Source organism: Rhinolophus sinicus, chromosome 2 (genome assembly GCF_057876585.1).
Source record: "Rhinolophus sinicus isolate RSI-liver-muscle chromosome 2, RSI-T2T, whole genome shotgun sequence".
Classification (NCBI taxonomy): domain Eukaryota; kingdom Metazoa; phylum Chordata; class Mammalia; order Chiroptera; family Rhinolophidae; genus Rhinolophus; species Rhinolophus sinicus.
The window spans coordinates 173,402,024-173,416,398 of NC_142502.1; the positions used below are offsets into that span (position 1 = coordinate 173,402,024).

Genomic DNA, 14,375 nt, shown 5'->3' on the forward strand with positions numbered 1-14,375 from the left:
CTTCACCAGAGTAAAGGACCAATATTCTGTTTGCATAACAGGAGATAGCTTATGTGGACACACCTGGCTGCTCAATATACAATGATAGAAACTCAAAGGGCTTAGCAGAAGATGGGATTTAATTACTATCTTGGCCTGCTAAAATCCTACCCTTTCTTCCAGGCCTAACTGTAAAAAGAAATAATATTATTTACCTTTCATTGTGAACTTCTTATGCGCCAGGTACCTTGCTAAATAAGAGCTAAATAAACGTAACATTTTATTTTGTCCTTGCATTAATCCTATAAAGTAAGGATTTATTATTCCCATTTTACAGATGAGAGGACTGAGGCTTAGAGTAGTTTTATGACATGCCTGAGGGGATGCAGCCAGCCCATATTCTTAACATTCACATTATAACAACCACTTAAATGCCCCCAACTACATGAAGACTTCTTGCCCAGTGGTCTCTCTTTTTCTAAATACTCATACTATTACACCTCTAATGTTATCTGTTCAATTTCCCTTGGTGTGTGTGTGTGTGTGTGTGTGTGTGTGTGTGTGTGTGTGTGCATTTGTGTGTTGCAAGTATCTGTTTCTTGAGGGCTGAGACCACATTCACTCATCTCTCCCCAGGGTCAAGCTGGGTTCTGGCACACTGTAGATATTCCACCTGTGTCTGCCAAGTAAATGAAGGACTGAGGGCTCCTGGGTTTCTTCTGCCAAGCTCCATCTCCGGGGAGGACAGATGAAGAAAAATGAGCATTTGCATTTCCAGAGATATAAATTAACTCCAACAGAAAGCCTTTGGGATGTTTACGTAGGAGAGTGTGTGGGAGGACCTGGGTAGAACCAGGAAAGCCACACAGGCACAGTGAGGGTGGCTGTGCAGATCACCCCAGAGGCAGGATTGGGGTGGCTTCAGGAGGCCCCTCCCCGCCGTAACACTGACATGGTGCTGGACTTCTCTGTCTTTCCCGATTCACTCTCCATCCTGCTCTCTGTCCCCACAGGAGATCAGGGGAAGAGGAGACGCTGGGGTATTTATTCCATGCGTTGGGCCAGGACGGGTAGCGGCTCTGTGATTACTGGCCCCAGGACACTGCACTACACCCTGAACTTGCCTTTGTGGAGAGTCCCATAAACTCCCTTTAACAGATCCTCTTCAAATTATCCTAATTTGAGTGTGCCCTCTGCTCCTGCAGGAACCCTGAATGATGGGGTGCAGTGCCCTTTTCTGTGCTCTTTGGGTCACTTCTTGAGGTCAGGGTCTATGTTTACTCATTTCTGTGTCTTCACACCTGGCACAGTGCTTGGGACACGGTTCTAATAGCTAACATTTATTGAGCACTTATTTTGTGCCAGGCATTGTTACCTGTATTAACTTAAATAATCCTCACAACGATCCCATGATTATCATCCCCATTTTATAGATGAGGAAACTAAGACACAGAAAGGTTGAGTAACCTGCCTAAGGTCCCAGGTCATGTCAGCACGGGCAGATCTGGGATTTGAACCCAGGCAGCGTGACTCCTGAGCCACCCCTGGTATTAGGCTGCCTTTCTGTTCGTTGTTTGGGAGGCGATGTCTATTGGCCTAGGGAACCAAAAGAACCTATTTCTTCGCTCACTCAGGGGCTCAGGTGGAATGGGCAGAAGGTGGACTCTAGGTCACCATGGCAACCAGATCACCTAGTCACACAAACTGGTGAGCCCTTGGGGCCGAGGTTCCACAGCAGAGAGAAAGGTGCGGCTGGCATGGGACAATGTCTGAGGTACCAGATGCATTGGGAGGACCTGGAAGAATATCAGGTGGGTCAATCAGGCAGGAGATTCTGGGCATGAGAATTTCCCAAGGCAGGTGGGGCGAGCAGGAAAACTCTTACCCAAAACTCTAGCGTTTACCAGTCGGAGTAATGGTGGCCCTTCCTTTGCCAAACCTGCATCCATGTGGCCTAGACCAGTCCTTTGAGGCCCCCTCCCCATTTGTCTCCTGCCCCACAGCCCAGTTTTAGTCTTGTTTCTGATCCTCTCTTTAGGTCTATGCCAACACACTCCTTCCCAAGGCCATCACAGATTGGGGAGGAGGGAAGGACACCTTTTCTCTCCTCGGGCACCCACTGGCCAGGGCTGGGGTGCCTCCATTTCCCCAACTATAGCCTGAGAGCTTGGGTTTTCCCACCCTGGCCCCTAAGCTCCCCACTCCCTGGGAGGCCAGGGCAGAGCTGGATGGAGTGGGCAGGGTCACCTGTCTGTGGTTTGTTGTAGGCCCTGACTTTTCTGACCAGAAATGAAATCCTGTGGTGAGTAGAGGGGCCCCCTTTGCCTGTCCCTCCTTTGCCTGTGAGCTGGAGTCTTGCCCTAGTAGAGCCGCACCCTGGTCCCTGAGTGTGGTCTCTACTCAGACCCACAGAGCCCTGGAGATGAGGCCGCACAGGGCAGGCAGAAATGGACCCCAGCCCTCAGAGTCTGAGGCCGTGATTCCCAGGCTAGACTGGAGTTGAGTGAAATGTTAGGCTTTAGGCTGCTATGAGATCCAAGGCACAGTTTCTTCACAGAATCACAGAGATGGACAGGGCCTCCTTGGGATAATGTGGGAAAGGAGGAAGGACTCAGTAAAGAGGTCTGAAGCCCATGTGGGCCATGTGGGTAACCTTGATGTGAGACTGCATTTCTCTTCAGTAAGGTGTCCTCCCTCCCTTCTGTCCCCAAGCCTCTCTTCAGATCCTGGTATGTGGCAGACACTCTGACGGCACTGGGAGCAGTGGCCAGTCCCTGTTCTCAGGAAGGTTTCTGTCCATTAGGGAAGGTTCCAGGGTAAAGACACCCATCACAATAACCCCTCCTGGGATTGCAGAGGGAGTAAAAGGCATCAGAGATGCGTGAATGCCCAGCCCAAGCCAGGTACTCAACAAAAACTTGTTGGATGGGTAACTGAGCTCACTGAAGCATGGGGTGAGGTGGGGTTGAAATAAGGAGACCACTTTTTGACCCTCAGCACTGGGACCCTCTCCCCTCATTGTCTCACCTTTGACTCACCCTCCTCAACCATGACGTCCAGCCCGGAAGCCACACTTCCCACTCAGGGTCCCAGACAAGGCAGTGACTTTGCCACAAGCATGAGACTCCCCAGGCACAAACAGGGACTGAGGGATGGCCAGATACAGGGAGCTACGGAGACCAGTGACAGTCTGGGGCTACATTCTTTTCCTTTTAAAATTAAAATTCACTCACTTTTTAAAAATATACAAAAATATGACAAAACTCCAAATGACTCATATTCTACTACCATATTGAGATTTTCTAAAATGTAACTCTTGAATAAAAATAAAATAGAATTTTGAAACGTAATATGTGAGCATAGCTAGAAAATCCTAATAGCATAGCTAGTTCTCAATGAAAAGCAAATGTTTCCCTCCCCTTTCCCAGGCCTTCTCTCCAAAGATAGCTTCTGTTCAGTCAGTTTCTCATTTAGCCTTCCAGAAGAATCTTTCATAGCTAGACCTACATATATATAGCCTTCAAAAAATTTATCTCATTCATGCTGTAGCATTTACCCATTTATAGTGTAGCACTCATACTGTTTTGGACTTTTTTTTTTTAAGTTTTCATCTTGGCTAGTTTTTACTTAAAGCACATGAGATCTGCCTCATTCTTTTTTAATGGCTATGGAGCATTCCATCCTGTGGTAGAAGCATAATTCATTTTACCAAACTCCTGTAAAGTACACTTACGTTGTTCATGGTTTTCAGTTTTACAAATAATGTTATATCAACCAGTTATGTAAAAAAGCTTATCCAACAGGTGAGAATGAATCCACAGGAGACATTCCGAGCCATAGAAATGGAGACTTTCCAATCTCCAGGCTGTGTCCTGGCCTTTAGCTCCTAGTCCGTCTAGAACACCAGCAGGCCAGCAGGCAAAGTAGTTTTCAGACTTCCTTCCTGGAAGCCAAAGTCCTGCGTTCGAGGCTCAGCTCTGCTACTTCCCAGCTGTGTGACTGTGGGTGAGTTTCTTACCTTCGCTGAGCCTCAGTTCCCACACTTATAGAAGGTGTGATAAAGAGGAATGGAACCTAACCTCCCATGGTTGTTACTAGGATAATTAGATGATCAAATCCATGTCAGGAGTTAGAGCCGTGCCTGGCACAGGGGTCAGTGCTGAGTATATGGTAGCTGCTATTTTCATGGTATTATCATCTCCTTTTTGCAAATGAGGAAAATGGCTCAGAAAAATTTTGGTGATTTGCCCAAGGCACACAACTTGGAGGCAGCAGATAATGGGACAAAAAGCCACACTTTCAGGCTAAAGATAGGGCTGTTTATACAATACCTGCAGCCTGTACCACAGGACTGTTGATCCCAAGCCCAGGCTGGGACTAGAGGAGTGGAAATCAAGGCCTGCACTGGACCTGGCTCTCGGTCCTGCTTCTGCCATAGAAACATGGAAGCTTGTAGAACCGACAGGTGAATAGGCCCTACCCTGGCCTTGATTGAAAATCTCTAGGGCTGGACTCAGATCCTTTCCCATGCTCCCCACATGATTCTAATATGGGACCCAGTTGAAAACTGCTAAATTCGAGGGCCTCAGAGGCCAGGGGTGGACAGGATGCCAGAGAGAGGTACAGAAACAGCCCCAGAAAGCCTGAACAGGAGGGAGCTGGGGGAGTACCTAGACTCATCTTACAGAGGGGAAGCTGAGGCCTGAGAGGGGACATGGCAGGTCCAACGCCCCGCCAAGTGTGAGCAGCAGAGCTGCAGACTGCCCCTCCCTGTGTCGAGCTAGGTGTAGACAGGAGACACAGCCTGGGCCGAATGACTTCTGGCAAGGCTGAGCGTGTGAGCTTTTCAAATGGCTTTGACTTTGAGTCCATTAGTGATTAATTCAGGGCTCCACTTAGAGCCAGCTGCTCCATATTTGGAGGAGGAGAACATTTTGTGGCAGCTGAGACACAGCCACTGATTCTTCTGCGGACAGCCCACCCACTCAGAGGCCTGGAAAGGCATGAAGTCTGGGCACGGCCCTCCCCACAGCACCCGTTCCCCAGAAAGCTCTCCAGTGGGGTGGGGCTGCAAGTCTCTCACCTGGGTGGAAGTGAACACTTTAGGGGTGGGGGGCACAGCCCGAAGAACCTGGTTTAGGGTTCAGACTCCACTCCATTTCTTCCAAGCTATCTGACCTTGGGCACATCCCTTAAGCTCTCTGAGCCTATGTTTAGAAATTACCCATCTATAGAAATGATCACCCCTATGCCTCTCCCAGGGGCTGTTGAGAAGATTCAATGAGACAATATGCTTTAATGCACCTAGCATATGGAGCTTGGTAAATGAGAAAAGAGGGTGGCAGCGACAGGAGGGATTCCTTCTTTTTACCTCAGCTGTCCTGACACCTCCCTTCTCTGGGCTCCTAGGGAAAGAGCTGGGGTGTCTGCAGCTCTGGCTTTCACACTTACCACTCTGTGACCTTAGGCAAGTTATTTTACCTCCTTGAGCCTCAGTTTCCTTGTCTGTAAACTAGAGAGATAATGGTCCTGTCCTTGCATCATTGTCATGCATGTTACATGAAAAATGTCCTTGACAGTTGGCACCATGCAGCAACACTCCCAGTGGGGAACCTTGGGGGCAGACAGTGGGAGCAGTGATAAAACACTCCCTTTGTCTGGGACATACGGCTCCCACTGCCCCTTCCCCTCTCAGGCTACTGGACACTCCTGCAATGATGGTGTGGGGACAGAGTCCCCGAGAGCAGTTTCCAGGCTCTTGACCTCATGTGGAAAGGTGCTGGCTCGGGTAGTAGATGGCCATCAGCTGTAACCAGTTAGCCATTGGCCACTGATATAACCGCCGTGGCTGAGCTAGCAAGCACGGATTGCAGTTAGCAAGGGGTTGGCTGGTTGGCTGGAAGAGAAGCAGATGGCAGATTGCGGCTAGCAAGTGCGTTAGCAAGTGGATTTTGGATCGCGGATCGTGATGATCCTACTTCCTGTGTCTTGCCCGGCCGCCAGCGAGACTGGGGTGCAGGAAGACCCCTTGTTGGGGTACTGGCGGATGTTTGCTTTTATGTCTTGATCAGTCGCCATCGAGAATATAGTGGTATGAACTCCCCTATCTATGGCTCCGTTGTTGTTCCTTTTTGGCCTCACCATGTCCTGCGTTCTTGTGTGGGGAGTGGGACCAGAGTCCCTGCGTTACCGCTGGCTTTCCTCTCCTCCTTGCTATCCTTCAGTTTCCCCCCAATACTTTCCTGGAGAATGTCTCCTGCTACCCATTCCACACCCTGCCTCTCAGTTCCCTCCCAAGCTTGTCAGAGTAGTCTCTGACGATAGTGCAGGGTCCCTTACAAGGCTGGTATAGTCTGTTCTCCATGAAAGCAGGAGGAGACTGGAGGATGAGGGCTCGTCCTCTCTTGTCCTGGGGCAGTGTTCCCTCCTGCCCTCTTCTTCTCAGCAGTCACACAGCATTTCACCCTCTGCCTGGCACTCACAAGCAAAATTCCCTGGACTAGGTGGGGGCCTGCAGACAGAGACATGGATTCCAGGATTGGTTAGGACAACTGCTAGTCCCACAGTCTGTTACCAGCTTGCTGGGCCTAGGGCAGCCATGTGGTTTGCTGGCTGCAGGCAGCTGGGTTCTAATCCTGACTTGGCCACACCCACTGAGTGACCTCTTTCCTGGGGGCTAAAAGTGGGCCTGGGCAGATGGCCTGGGGCCACTCGCTGGCTTCCCAAACAAGTCCCTACTGGTTTCTCCATCTGTAAATGAAGGACTGGACTGAGTGATGACAGAAGTCCCTTCTAGCTCTGACTTCCTATGAATGACATTTCTAGAGTGTGTTCCAGGCTACAGAGCACATTCACACACTTTTCCTCACACTTGGCTCATCTTCCCTCCCCCCCCCCCCCACACACACACAATGTGCTGGCCGCCACGGAACCTCAGGGATGTTTCTAAGAAGGTGGAAAGATTTACCACTGCCTTTTCTGTGTCAGTCAATCCTGAGTTCCGTTCCTCCAAAGAGGGCCCAGCAGGGCAGGGGGCTTTCTGGTCTCTACTCCCCAGCCCATCACTCCTCTCTTCTCAGCATCCATGACACCTTCCTGAAGCTCTGCCCCCCTGGAAAGTACTACAAGGAGGCGACACTGACCATGGACCAGGTCAGCTCCCTGCCAGCCCTGAGGGTGAGTCCCGGGGGATGGGGTGGGGTGGGAGTGGTGTCACTGGCATCTGCTGAGGGGCTAAAAGTCCTGGTCTCAGTTTCCTCACCTGTGAAGTGGGTGGAGAGATGGGGATGGCTGGAGTTTCCATGTGCTCCCTAAGGCTCCTTGCACTCCAACAGGCTGTGCGCGCCTGAGTTGTCAGCACCCACCGCCCCCACTCCCAATCTTTTAGGGACGATCCTTGAGCCTTTGTCTCTGTTGAGACAAAGCCCTGCCCTTCCCCCAAGAAGCCTGGAAGAGCCCAGAGGTGCACAACAAAAGGGCTCCCTAATCAATTCTGAGATTTTAATTAAAATTTGTTCAATGCATAGAGAGGCAATGTCAGGTTAACAAATCATGGTGGTGTCAGGCTTCCTGAATTTTCATTTGGATCTCAGCAGAAAAATGAATGCTTTGAATTTGTCATGCAATAGAACCCATCTTCATTTCTGTCTGGAACAAGATGCACTCTGAGAGCTGTGGGCACCTCTTGGGAGAGGGCCAGGGACCTGGGTGGGGGAGGCATCCTGAGGAAGAGATCACATGGGTGCAGGGGGCACACATTCAAGGAGGGCTTCAAAGTGACAGGTCTTGTTCTAAGGTGGAGACAGAGAAAGAACACAGAGCTGGGGCTTGAAACAGAGGCAGGAACGGAGAAGTCAAAGGAACGAGAAGGGGACTGGAGGGGACGTGGGATGGCTGGGGCTTTGGAAAGGAAAGGAGCAGAGTCCTCAAAAAGGTAAAATAATTGGAGAATGTACCTGTGCCAGGTACAAACCTGTCCTGGTGGCTCCGACTCACATATGTCCCCCTCCACACCCACATATGCACATGTCCACACCCTCTCACATGCACATGTGCTCAAACACACCTACACGTGGCAGCCGCGACTTTTCTCAGACCTAGACTATCCACTGAGGGACCCAAAGGGCAGCCCACAGAGGCAAGGCCGAATGGGTGGGGGATGACCGTTGTCACTGATCAGTCCCAGAATATCTGAATGTGACGCTGGGAAAGCAATTTGGAGATTACCCAGTCTAATCCCTGTCAAAGAAAGGCTCTCCACCCTGGTTTTACCCGTCGGAAAACTGAGGCCCTGAAAGGGAAATGTCTTCTCCAGGGCCACCTGATGGCAGAACATGGACCATCAGACAAGACTCTGACCCCCAGGCTGGGCCCTGTACTTCTTAGCTCAGTGTTTACCGTGTGCCTGGGTCTGCAAGGTGCCCTGGGGAGTGACCTGCAGGGCTGGCATGGAGGGTGTCAGGTGATGTGTGGCGCCAGGACTCTGCATGGACCCAGCACACCCTCGTGGGGCCTAGGGGCTCTGTTCTGAGCCCAGAGGACAGACACTGGACTAGGATCCGAGGTCTGGGTCTGACCCAACTCATCACACCCCACGTATAACATTTCCCCTTTAAGCCTTAGTCCCTTGTCTGTAAAACAGTATGTATACTCTGTGCTGTGTGTAACAAACCATGTAGGGGTAAGCCATGGTCCTCAGCAGCCACCGTTTATGTTCTCATCCACTCCTCTCTTCCATCTCAGGGGTGAGAGCTAGGGGTGGGTTGGCGAAGGGGGCAGCAAGCCTTGAGAAGAATGGAGGAGGGGCAAATGGGCTGGAGCACACTAGCAAGGAACCCAGGTGGTCTGGAGTCTGCGTGGCTTTGGGCTCACCATTGGGCAGCCAGGCTAGGTGTCCATGCAGCAGGAATATCAGGCTGCTGTAAAAGCACAGTGATGGACAGCTGTGGAGGGTGGGTCTCCCCCCAGACCACACCCACAGGGCCGGGCTAGGGTCTGGGCCATCTCTGGAGCACCAGACACCCAAGAACTTTTTCTTTGGACAGTGGCTGCGAACTGAGATGGGGTCTTGGGATAAGATTACCTTAATCTTACTTTTTGTATTTCATCTTTCTAAATGGTCATTATTTTATTCTCTCATACAAATAAAAACCAGTCAATATGAAAAAAATAAATAGAACTGGAAAACACAGAAAAGCAAAAATACAATAAAATCATCAGGTAACCCACCTCAAGGGATGACGACCATCATGACCATTTTGCCTTATTTCCTTTCATACTTTTTTCTATGCAGACATGTGTTTATTGGGATCCCATTGACTTCTTTGTATGTTTTTTTTCTTTCACTTTGGTTCCTTTGTTGCTTTTCTAACTGCTTCTGAACAACCAGAGCCATCTCATGAATTGAGGACAGTGAGCCATTGCCACATCTAGAGAACTAGGGGACAGGGTTCTGGGCCCGGAGCAGAAGAGCTGGATTTGAACTAACTGGCTAACCATGTGATCTTAGGCAGGTCACTTCACCAGAGGAATGACTGGGGGTCACAGGAAGCAAACAGATAGATCCCAACCAAAGAAGACTGGGTCGGAGGGATGTGGGCATAGAACCTGTTTGCCTTGAAAGAGGGCAGGCCTGGCACAGGCACAGGCTTGGGTCCAAGGACCAAGATTTCTCACCAAGCCAAGGAAGTATTTTCTATTCATCAGAACTGTGCCCAGAGAGAATGAGCTCCCTGTCACTGAAGGGCACCAAGTGGGGCTGGCCAACCATTTAACTGAGATATTCCATCACATTTTGGTACCAAAAGGAGACTGGACTCTGTGTGTTGGTGCCCTCCCTACCCTCTGAGTTTGTGATTCTGGCCCTGAGTCTTAGTTTCTTTTTTGTCATCCACCATAGTACGTCCCAGATTTTGGACATTCATAGTCATAAAATTTCAAAACAGAATTCTTTTTTTGAGGAAAGACTAGCTAGAGATGCCAACTTTCCAATTTTGCCAAGTAAGGACATTAAAAAATATGTCAACCACAATCACCGTCATTTAATTTTTAAAAAACGTTCATTTAAGAACAAAATGTAAGAAAGCTCTAACCCCAGAAGCAAGAACCATTCTTTCCATACACATCCCTTTCTGTCCTTATTTTATCCCCTTTGTTACTGGTTGTCAAGAACGTTGTCACTGATTATCACTGGTCCTCAGACTAACTTTTGGGGATTTAGATTTAGGAGTAAAGCTTCCTTCCGTGTCTTTCCAATCCTGGATGAAGCAAAAGACTTGCTTCCCAAAATGAGCAAGGAGAGGCTTGCTGGGGGGTGGGGGCCTGAGTGTCCCTGTGTCCTCTGCAGCCCCAAGGACGGGAGCTGCGTGACTCACACTGCCCAGAACACATCTCTGGAAAAGGCTTTGAGAATGGGGCCCCAGGGAGCTCCGGGCATGGCTGTAACTTGGCTCAGGGTCTTGAGTGGTCTGGGAAGCAAGTCCTGTTTTTTTAACTTGGGTTCACTCGTGGAAAGAGTGGGTTTTTTAATATTGTGGAGGGTCTACCTATCCCCAGAGAGCAAGGCGAGAGTGTGGCCCGGGCACCAGAGAATAGTGGGGAAAGCCTGCTGACAAGACTGCCTTGCCTTTTCCACTCAGAAGCCTGCTGTTTTCTTTTTGTCTGCTGCTCTGTTTGGTGTATTTAAAAGTAAATTAGCTCAGTGTTTCTGTTCTTGTAAATAACAATCTTGCTTTCTGTAAACACAGATGAGTAGTCGCTTGGTGTGACCCGGGTTTCAAATTTCTGGGCCCAGGACTGTGGGTGGCTTAGGGTCTCAAAGCAGATCTGGTGGAAACTTGCACACCAAACAGGGCCACTTCACTCCGCTGGTCTCTTCCCCACTCCCTGCAGGTGCGGGTGGTCTATGCACAGCCCAGCCCCTACTGCGTTCTATCACAGCATCAATTCTGTAAACATGTGGAGAGGTTTGGAAACCTGCCTGAGGTGTCAGGAGGCTCCCCAGGTGTGGCTCCTGAGGTTTCAGTTCCATTTCCATTCCCATCTCTGCCCGGTTTTTCTGAGCCTTCCTGAAACCTGCTTGTAGTCTGGACCTATCTGCTTAGAATGGCTGGCAAAGAACTCACTCCCAAAACTTTCAGCCTCTCAGGAAATTACCAAAGTAGGAGGGGCAGGGATGGGAGAATATGTTTTAATATTTATGTATTTATTTCAGTTTTTAAGTCAAAATTATTCATGCATGCCAAGAGTCAAGTTGCTCTGTGAGGGTTACCCTCATTTTCCTTCTCTGGAGGCAACCATTTTCAGCTCTTAGCTGATTCTTGCCACTTGCCTCCATATATCTAAAGAGCACACTTGTATTGCCCCTTGTTGGTACCTCAGCCTTGGACTTCCCCCCTAGAGAAGAGGTTTAACCTCCCCTTCCCCTCCACCCATCCTATACCTCACTCCCTCCCCCTGCCCTGCCAATATAGTTATATAATAATTTGTGTTAGATCAATATTCATTGTTACATTATTATGACTGCGTAAGATATTCAGATCTGAGCCATGAAATAGACTATGATTATTTTTCCCTTTCTGCACATTTATTGTTGTTTTTCCTGGTATCATCATTGTTTTTGCTGTTTTCTACATTATTAAGTTGACACCAAACCTCTGCCAACTCTCTAAATCGTCTCTAAAGGCATTAAGAAGTGAGACATTTTCTATACATTACATTTTCTTGGCAAGTTTTTTCTTGGAGCCTTCCTACCAGCTCTAATCAGGACCAGGCTGCCCTACGAGCCTGGTAGGTGTTGTCATTGTGGGATCTCCTTTCACAATCATCCAGATTCTTTTCACCTCTCGCGTGGATCTGCCATTTCCCTGACTTCCTTTCTCTCTGTTTACTCCCTTGTTTTGGTGGAGCACATCCTGTAGCAGCTTCCTGATAAAGGTGCATGGAGGTAAATGTTTTAACACCTCACATATCTGAAAATGTCTTTATTCTCCCCTCACACTTGAGAGTTTAGATGAAATCTAATTATAAGTTGGATATCAATTTTCTTTAGAATTTAGAAAGCATCACTCTACTGCATTTTAGCTTTTGCTGTTGTTATTCAGAAGTCCAAAGCCTTTCTGTTTCCTGATCTTTTTTTTTTTTCTTTCTGGAAACTTATAGGCTCTTCTCTTTGACCCCAGTATTCTGAAATTTCCAATGATGTGAGTTGGAATGAGTCCTTTTCTCTGTGTACTGGGCAAACAGAGACTCATTCAGTGGAAACTATTCAGTTCAAGGACAATTTCAATGAATTATTTCTTTGATAATTTCTCCCCTCTGTTTTTCTTTGTTCTCTCTTTCTGGAACTCTAATATCCTGATGTATATCCTGGGTTGGTCCTTTACTTTTCTTTTTTGATGTTCAGTATTATTTTACATTAATTTCATGTGTACATCATAGTGATTAGACATTTATATAATTTAAGAAATGATCCCCCTGACTAGTCTAGTACCCACCTGGCACTGTACATAGTTATTGACATATTATTGACTATATTCCCCATGCTTTACTTTACATCCCCATGATTATTTTGTAACTATCAGTTTGTGCTTCTTACTCCCTTCACCTTTTACACCCTACCCCCAACCCCCTCCCATCTATCAACCTGACAAATCTAGTACCCGTCTGACACCATACATAATTATTACAATATTATTGACTATATTCCTTATGAAATACACTACGTCCCCATGACTATTGTGTAACAACTGATTTGTACTCCTTAATCCCTTCACCTTTTTCACTCATCCCCAACCCCCCTCCCATCTGGCAACCATCAAAATATTCTCTGTATCTATGAATTTGTTTCTGTTTTGTTTGTTTATTTCATTCTTTAAGTTCCACATATAACTGAAATCTCATTATATCTGTTTTTCTCTGTCTGACACTCCACTCAGCACAAGTCCCTCCAGGTCCACCCATGCCACCACAGATGGCAAGAACCCATTCCCTTCCATGGCTGAGCAATATTCCATTATATATTTATACCACCTACTCTATTCATTTATCCACCGATGGACACCCAGGCTACCTCCACATCTTATCCATTGTAAACAATGCTGCAATGAACATATGGATGCACACATCCCCTCGAAGTAGCATTTGGGTTTCTTCAGATAAATACCCTGAAGTGGGATTACTGGGTCCTTCTTTGTCCCGTTACAGCCTTTGTTTTAAAGTCTGTGTTGTCTGGTATAAGTATTGTTACCCTAGCTTTTTTTTTTTTTTTCATTTCCATTTTTATGAAATCTCTTTTTCCATCCCTTTACTTTCTCTCTGTGTCTTTCAATCTGAAGTGAGTCTCTTGTTGGCAGCATATGTAAGGTTCTTGTTTTCTTATCCATTAAGCCCTCCTATGTCTTTTGAGTAGAGCATTTAATCTACTTACACTGAAAGTAATTGTTGATAGATATGTAGCTATTGCCATTTTATTATTCATAATTTTGATTTTCTTTTTTCCATCTTAAAGAAGTCCCTCTAACATTCCTTGTAATACTGGTTTGGTGGTGATGAACTCCTTTAGCTTTTACTGTCAGGAAAGCTCCTTATCTGTCCTTCGATTCTCAATGATAGCTTTGCTGAGTAGACTAATCTTGGTTGTAGGTCCTTGCTTTTCATCACATTGAGTATTTTGTGCCAATCCCTTCTGGCCTGCAAAGTTTCTGTTGAGAAATCAGCTGACAATCTTATGGGAGCTCCCTTATAAGTTACTAGTTGTATTTCTCTTGCTGCTTCTAGTATTCTTTCTTTATCTTTAACCTTTGCCATTCTAATTATAATGTGTCTAGGTGTGGGCCTGTTTGGGTTCATCTTATTTAGGACTCTCTGCACTTCCTGGACTTGTATGTCGATTTCCTTCACCAGGTTAGGAAAGTTTTCAGTTATTATTTCTTCAAATAGGTTCTCAATCCCTTGCTTTGTCTTCTCTCCTTCTGGGTCCCCCGTAATGTGAATGTTGTTATGTTTGATGTCTTCTCAGAGGTCTCTTAAACTACCTTCATTTATTTTTTTATTCTTTTTTCTTTTTGCTGTTCCAATTGAGTGTTTTCTGTTTGTGTTCCAAGTCACTGATTCAAGCCTCTGCTTCATCTCGTCTGCTGGTGATTTCTTCTAGTACATTCTTCATTTCAGTTATATTCCTCACTTCTGACTGGTTCTTTTTTTATAGTTTTTTTTAATGCTTGTCCTTTTTTTTAATGCTTGCTATCTCTTTGCTGAAGTTCTCACTAAATTCCTTGAGCATCCTTATAACCATTGTTTCGAACTTTGTATCTGGTAGGTTGCTTGTCTCCATTTCATTTAGTTATTTTTCTGGATTTTTCTCCTGTTCTTTCACTTGTGATGTATTTCTTTGTTTC

The 14,375-nt window shown here is 47.1% G+C and overlaps 1 protein-coding gene across 1 annotated transcript in view; it reads left to right on the top strand.

The window, feature by feature from the left end:
* The first annotated feature begins 1,736 nt into the window (after positions 1-1,736).
* CIB4 (calcium and integrin binding family member 4) overlaps positions 1,737-14,375 on the top strand; it is a 49,460-nt gene continuing 36,821 nt past the window's right edge. Inside the window, exons 1-3 of the mRNA XM_019735273.3 lie at positions 1,737-1,790; positions 2,247-2,281; positions 7,059-7,155. Coding sequence (XP_019590832.2) covers positions 1,737-1,790; positions 2,247-2,281; positions 7,059-7,155 — 186 coding nt within the window. The remainder of the gene's footprint in view (positions 1,791-2,246; positions 2,282-7,058; positions 7,156-14,375) is intronic.